The following is a 7,987-nucleotide window of genomic DNA, read 5'->3' on the forward strand; positions in this document are numbered from 1 at the left end:
ATTCACGAGGTGCGCAGCTTTCACAGCTTGGCCACCTTCTATAGGCGGTTCATTTGAGACTTTAGTTCCATTATGGCTCCCATCATGGATTGCATTAAAAAAATGAGAGTTTTAATGGACGAAGGCAACCTCGAAGGCTTTCAACGAGATAAAGGCTACGATGACTGAGGCTCTAGTCACGCGACTTCTGAATTTTACGAAAGCTTTTAAGGTCGCATGCGACACGTCAGGAGTTGATATAGGAGGAGTACTTAGTCAGAAAGGGTACCCTGTCGCCTTTTTTAGTGAGAAACTGAATGAGGCAAAATAAAAATACTCCACCTATGACAGAATTCTATGCAGTATTGCAGTCATTGCGCCACTGGCGTCACTATCTATTGCCGCAAGAATTCGTCTTGTTCTCAGATCATGAGGCCTTGAGATATTTGAACTCTCAGAAGAAACTAAACCCTAGGTATGCCAGGTGGGTCCAGTTCCTTTAAGAGTACACTTTTGTGCTTAAGCACAAGACCGGTGTAGAGAATAAGCCTCCTGACGCGTTGAGTCGTCAAGTTGCATTACTCAATTCCATGAGTGTCAAAGTCACGGCGCTCGAGCATATCAGAGAGGATTATTTTGAGTGCCCAGATTTTGAAGTTGTATACGCATCGTTGTTAAAGAGTCCGTCAGGAGCTAGCAGTGAGTATTCGATATTAGATGGGTATTTGTTTAGGAGTAACCGTTTGTGCATACCTCGCACCTCCCTCCGTGATTTTCTTGTCTAGGAGTTACATTCAGGATGGGTCGCAGGTCATTTTGGTCGAGACAAGACCATTACCCTAGTAGAGGATAGATTCTATTGGCCAAGTCTCAAGCGAGATTGGCCAAAATTATAGGGCAGTGTCGTACTTGTCAACTGGCACAACAGAGGAAGCAGAATACGGGGTTATACACACCTTTGCTAGTTCCATTCGCCCCTTGGCAGGACATCAGTATGGACTTCATGCTTGGGCTCCTCAAGACCATTCGAAAACATGATTCCATATTTGTTGTCATGGACCGTTTTTCTAAAATGGACCACTTCATCTCTTGTTCGAAGACCTCTGACGCATCCTATGTTGCCAGATTGTTCTTTAGTGAGGTCGTCAAACTTCATGGGTTATCCAAAACCATAGTGTTTGGCTGTGACGTACGGTTCATGAGTTATTTTTGGAAGATGCTATGGCATATGATGAGTACTAAGCACCAATTTTCTTCTGCCTACCACCCTCTGACTGATGGTCAAATTGAGGTGGTCAATAGGAGGCTAGGAAATTTGCTCAGGTGTTTAGTGGGGGAGCACACCAGGATATGGGACACTACACTACCTATCGCCGAGTTTGCATTTAATAGTTCTGTCAATAGATCCACAGGTTTAAGTCCTTTTGAAGTCATTACTGGTTATAAACCTAGAAAGCCTATTGATCTTGTCCTTATGTCGCCGTCTCATGGGCCATCAGAGTCTGCAAAGTCCTTTGCACATCATATTCATTCATTGCATCAAGAAATTAGGCAAAAGATCAATACTAGTAATGAACAATACAAATTTTCTGTAGACCAACATAAACGATTCAAGGAATTCAATGTAGGGGAGTCTATGATGGTCCACATCAAGCCAGAGCGGTATCTTCAGGGAACCGTTCGGAAATTACACGCGTGTAGCGCTGGACCATTCAAAATTATAAAACAAAACGGTCTCAATGCGCATGTTGTAGATCTTCCACCTTCCATGGGAATTAGTTCCACATTCAATGTGGAGGATCTAGTTTCATTTCAGGGGACCACTGATACATTGTCCAGCCTTTCACCTAACCATCCCAGTTCCCCAGATCTTTCCCTTGACCCATGGCCTCTTCCGGACCCATCTTCTCAGCATCTACCTCATATACCGACGCTTCTCGCATCCAGAGAGGAGATAGAGGATATTCTAGAGCATCAAATTGCATCGACGTTGGACGGCGGTTTTCAAAAGTTCCTTATTAAGTGGAAGTCACGCCCAACTTCAGACAGTACGTGGCTCACTGAGGAGGAGCTTCAGAGACTTGATTCAGACATCTTGGAGCGGTTCAGGAGCTTTGTTTTGCCAGTGGCGAAACCTTTGCAGCCGGGGAGAGTTGATGGGGACATCATGCACACGCCCCCTCTACCCACGTATTCGAGGAGGAGGTGAGCCCCACTTTCGATTTGGATCGACGACGATATCTTTGAAGGGCCTCATAATTAGTGGGCTGCGTTATGGAGCATTGGAGTAGACCCGATCATCACTTAGATTCTTCCATCGGATCTCATGATCATGGCCCACTACTTTAGATGATCTAGGATTTTGAGTTTTGACTATTTTTGTTATTAGAAACATCATAAACGGCTTTGATTGCTTAGATTAGTTATTTTATTTGCTTTAGCTTTGGTATTAGTGCGCGCACATGGTGCAAGTGTAATTTTGTCTTTTTTTGGATTTAGGGTTTTCTTATAAGTATAGCCATCCCATGTAGGTATTGCAATGATATTTTATGAATAAAAATTCCTGTGTTTCTTCCTCTCTCTCTTTTTGGGTTGAAGAATCGAATTGGGTGTGAAGCCCACCCTTCCTCAAAGGCCTAACTACCATGGTGCGAAGCCACATCCACTCCAAATCATCTCCACCTTCTTACGCACCACATCCATCACCCTCTACACTCCTTCTACCTCCAGATTCACCCACTTTCGTATCCAAGTTTTCTCCTGCAGCAATGCACAAACAGATTTTCAAATTCCCGCCCATCTGAGGGGCTGAAACTTTGGCGGAGTACTATGCACACATCTTGTGACGGATCGACATGAAACTTGGTATGGAGGCAGCCCATCCCTGTCTGATCCCAGCCTAGAAGTCGGTTTCCGACTTTGTGGGCCCCACACACGTGCGGACAATCTGTCACGCACATGCGTCCAGGCCCATTTGCCGTCCGGCGTGCGTGGCTCATCCCAGGTTCTCTTTTTCCTTTATTTCCTTATCTTTTGGCTTTTTTTTTTTTTTTTTAACCTAACCCTAAAGAGTACCAAATCCGAATTATCCCCAATTTTCAAACCTTATATTTTCCCCCAAATTGAAACTTAGTGAATCTCTTGAGTTAGGAACAATCCTTTGCAAGAATGGATGATTCTTACACTCCTTTGGGCTTGTTTGGGTTATAATTTTATTTGATCCAGCCCTAAAGTTGTGTAGGCTTGGACCCCCACTGATTCTCCTTTTTGAATGTTTAATAGTATGTAGGATGTGGAATTTTGTGACTGTTTAAAATTGGTATAATCACAAACTTGATTTCTTGCATTTCCTATTTAATTTCATGTCCTGCATCAAGATCCCTCGAAATTGATGATTTCATTACTTGGCTCCATAATTCAAGAGGATGGAAAGATTGATGAAGATGTTTCGATAGAGTTTCAGTTGGTTAGATGCAGTGTTTGTAGTATTGATAGTATCGGCCAACACTATCAATATTGCATAGCCCCAATAGGAAATGTAAGGGGGATTGTAAAATTTCCCCCGTATTGACGAAAATATTCCATGTATCGCTTGATATATTGTCGATACATGAATATATTGCAAAATATTGCACTACCACTTTTCATATTGTTGATACATGAGAAGAAAGAGAGTTAAGGTTGGACGTCCACACCCATTCCCCTTATATTCATTAATAAAAAGAAAATTGAGAAAAATGCCCATAATAATAAAACCAAATTGAAAACCCTCTTAAACAACTATAACTTAAGAGAATGACTAAAAACAAAGCTAGGCGGGCCATAGACCTCCACATCTATTAACACTCCCTTAAGTTGGAGCATAGATGTTGATGATGCAAATCTTGGAGTATATGCTTGAAGACTAACTATGACTAAGGGCCTTGGTGAATACATCAGCAAGTTACTCTTGATACCGGATATATGGTGTAGAGATTTCACTACTAAAGAACTCGCGTATGAAGTGACAATCGACTTCAGTATGTTTGTTCTCTCACGATAGACTGAACTCTTTGTAATGTGGGATGTTGCCTTGCTAAAAAAAGAAAAGAAAAGGAACTGCATAGGTAGATTCACTGCAAACCCTATTTCTTGCAATAGTTTCTTGATTTATATTAACTCACAATTAGTATGATCCATTGCTCTATATTCTATTTCAGCACTTGATTGAGCCACAACACTACTTATTATTCCACATGACTAGATTTCCTTCCACAAACGTGCAATACCCAATGGTAGACCGCCTATCTGCTAAAGAATCTGCCCAGTTTGCATCAGAGCACCATATAATCTAAAAAGGATTGTTCCTCCTGTATAGAATAACCTGACCTAGTGCTCTTTTAAGATACCACATAATCTGAACAACTGCATCCATATTAGGTACCCTCAGAAAACTCATAAATTGTCTCACCAAACTCACAGCATAAGATATGTTTGACCAAGTGATATTTAAATGGAAGAATTTGCCAAAATATCTTTTGTACCTCCCCAAGTCACGGCCCACCTCTACATCCATGAATAGTTTCAATATCCCAAGGGTGCAATACATGCATTGATACCGATACTACGAACACTGGTTGGATGAAGTAGAGATATACCTCTGGGAGTATTGTTTTAATCATGTTATGCCGATGAAACATAAGGGAGATTTTTTTTTATAAGACTATTAGTTGACCAACTATGCTATATGGACTAGAGTTGGGCAATGAGGAAGCCACATGAGCAAAGAATGAGCATTGCAAAGATGAGGATGTTGAGAAATGAGATGGATGTGTGATGCAGGACCGATGCATGAACTAAGTAACATGTGAGATCAAATAGCCGAATTAATATATTTAACAAAAAAAACACAAACATCACTATAATCATCACAAATATCATGAAAATCAAAAGAAAATCATGCATAATCCTAGCCTAAGCTACCAACATCGTAACTCAAGATCATTAAATAAAAAGAAACTAGGATCTAATGGATGTGGGGGATTAATTCGCCATGCTCTATCAGTTCGAGCTTTTAGAGCAAGTGGTTAATTGTCCCGCATCAAATTGGTATCAGAGCGAGAGGTCTCATGTTCAAGACTCCTCACCGGGGGTGATTAATGCAAGGACATTTTCACACCAGGCTCGAGTGGGGTTGCCTATGGGATGCAAGGGCACACTTGGGGTGGGCGGCTCATGTGAAGCGGTACCCATGTGATTTGTGGCCCACAAGGGGGGTTCGGCCGAGGTCCTAACCCATGAGATGTGGGGTCTGGGCTATGAGATAAAGGGATTAATTCACCATGCTCTATTAGTTCGAGCTTTTAGAGCAAGTAGTTAATTGTCTTGCATCAATGTGTGGGAAGGCTAGGAAGGATAGAAGCAAGAATGAGGTCATTTGTAGTAGCATAGGAGTAGCCTATGGTTGCACGAAGCGTGAAGCGAAGCGGCAACAAATCAAGGTGCAGGAGTGAGGAAGCATCTCTTTCAAAACGTAAACAAGTATAAATAGGTAGGAAGCCAAAGTGAGAATTCGAAGTGGGTGTGGTACCTAGTTAGGAGCATCCTGCAACTGAATAGCCCTAGTAAGGGATAAAACAATGGGGAGTAGATAATGATTATTCTTTCATGTGCTAGAAAAACTAGGATTGGTCCCTTTGAGGAACATTGATTGAGGTTGAAGAGCTTGAAAGGAGGATGAGAAAAAAGCCTACAACGGTTGTCTAGGATAGTTCCTTAATAGGAAAGATTGTAGAAATAGGATTTGGCATAAGGATATGATGATGCTGCTTTGAGAAAATATAGATATAGATTTTAAGTTCTTTAAAACTATTCTGAATAAAATGCTCCTATGTGCTCCGTCCTGAATTTTTAAAAACAATTGCTTCCCAGCCCCACCCAAATCGATTCCTGCTCTCACTTCGTGCAACTAAGATTCCGAGTGTGAAAAGCATTTGTATGAAGATTGCTGACCAAAGATGTGAGGAGCCTAATATGCCTCATGAATGAGGTAAAAAGGGGGCAAACATGATGGATGAGGTGAATCTCTAAGAAAACATGTGAAGTTGTCAAAGACGCAGCATCTTGTTGATTTAATGAATGACTTCTTCCTTCGATCAGAAAAGTGTGATTGATGGAATATGCCAATGATGTAATTCCCATTGCATGACTTCTTCCTGTGCTTTAGTTAAATGCGTGGCTCATTACCTTCAAAAAATGCATGGCCCTGAGAGTTTAGGACCATTAGCATGTAAGAGGAATCTATGACCCTGAGGGAAGGTTTATTGATTACTGGCATCAAAATTTCATAATGGAACAAAAGGAATTCTTGTTCTATTTATAGGTTGAAGCTCTAAGAAAATCTTGCTCCAATGAAGATAATGATATAATAAAAAATTCCAAGAGAACCAACAGAAACCAAATGGAAATAGAAGTTGAAAGATTCAGTTGATAACTCTTCAGTTATCTCTATGAGGTTTGCAGGTCTGAGAATATGATATAAGAAAAACATAAACTTCCTAGAACCTCAATCAAGACATAATTAAACCAAACTCTAAACCTACTTTCAATGACAACCCTCCGTTTGATCTAATCTTGGATCAAACTTGAACGATACCAAAAATACCTTTGCACCATGAGGTCATGTGATGATGTTTAGCACTCTCCATTACTCCTAGAATACGAAAGGCTCCTTCAGACATAAGAGCTACACTATCACATGCATTTGCCACAACTCAGTTGCGATAATTCATCCACCTTGCACTTTGCACACGCACGTTAATCCAGACTGTCCAAATCATAGCTCCATCCACTGGCAAACATCAAATGAGCAGTTGAAAGGAACCGATCAGCGTCCAAATTCAATGGCAAAATCAGATGGTGATCATTGTGGTTTTCATCTATGCTCCCTCCACAACGGGGCCACAATTTGGATGGTCTGGATTGGTATGCATGTGTATGATACATTATACATGCACAACGGATGAGTTGCGGCAAACACATTGTTAGCAGATCCATGGAACAAGTACCATGTCCCAGCTTTTTTTTAAAATGACAATTTCCATTTATTCAGCACATATCTACAAACAATACTAGATATTGCACCAGTTTCTAGTTATAACCATGAGGTGCTACTTTCTTGTATTGCTTTCCATCCACTAGATACCCGATTGATTTCCTCTTTCCATTACAGGAATAAAATTTTACTGCAGTAACTGTGGAGAGGAAGGACACAGAAGAAACCGTTGTCCAGCACTAGAGGAGAGCTTGGGAGGCAGGCACAAGTGTCGCTTATGCGGGATAAAGGGTCACAACCGACGAACATGTCCCAAGTCAAGGTTAGGTGAACCACAGAGTAGAAGGCGGGACCAAAGGCACCACCAGCATTGTAGGGTATGCGGGGACATTGGGCACAATCGTAGGACATGCCCTCAAGGAACCAGCTTGAAAAGTAGCAGTTCAACTCCAAACAAGGTGCTTCAAAGTTATAAAGGTAGGACTTAACTCCTGCAGCTTATGCTCGGTAAAAGGACATAACATTAGGACATGTCCAAACAGAAACAATGGCTGACAGACTATGATTTGATGGACACACCTTGATGTCTCATATGGACCAAACCTAATTGGATACTGTTGTTGTTTGATTAATAGTGGCCAGGTGTTTGTAAAAGAAGAGAACTGACATGATGCTTTTTCTACTTTAGTAATGCAACAGTGCAACATTTTACTATGGGGCGTGATCCAGTGGTACTGGGCAGATGCGGGGCCCACATGAGGTATTCACGCCATCAAACCCATCTATTCAATGCGTCACCTCAGACAACCCCTAGGATTTAATTTTAAAAAATAAAATAAAATCGACCTAATCCAAAACTAAAGTGGGCCAGAGAAAAGGGAACGGTCTGGGATGGGATGCCTACACTTGACTTTCACTAGCGCCCACCTGAGACTCGAAACAGCGTGAATTTTGGTTTGACCCTTCATCCCAATG

At 41.4% G+C, this 7,987-nt stretch overlaps 1 protein-coding gene across 2 annotated transcripts in view; it reads left to right on the forward strand.

The window, feature by feature from the left end:
• LOC131232468 (uncharacterized) overlaps positions 1-7,640 on the forward strand; it is a 50,403-nt gene extending 42,763 nt beyond the window's left edge. For both annotated transcript variants that reach the window (XM_058228711.1, XM_058228710.1), the window contains one exon: positions 7,190-7,640. In XM_058228711.1, the coding sequence (XP_058084694.1) occupies positions 7,190-7,500 (311 nt within the window). In that variant the 3' untranslated portion in view covers positions 7,501-7,640. The remainder of the gene's footprint in view (positions 1-7,189) is intronic.
• Positions 7,641-7,987: the final 347 nt, after the last annotated feature.

This window comes from Magnolia sinica, chromosome 18 (genome assembly GCF_029962835.1).
Source record: "Magnolia sinica isolate HGM2019 chromosome 18, MsV1, whole genome shotgun sequence".
In the NCBI taxonomy this organism is placed as follows: domain Eukaryota; kingdom Viridiplantae; phylum Streptophyta; class Magnoliopsida; order Magnoliales; family Magnoliaceae; genus Magnolia; species Magnolia sinica.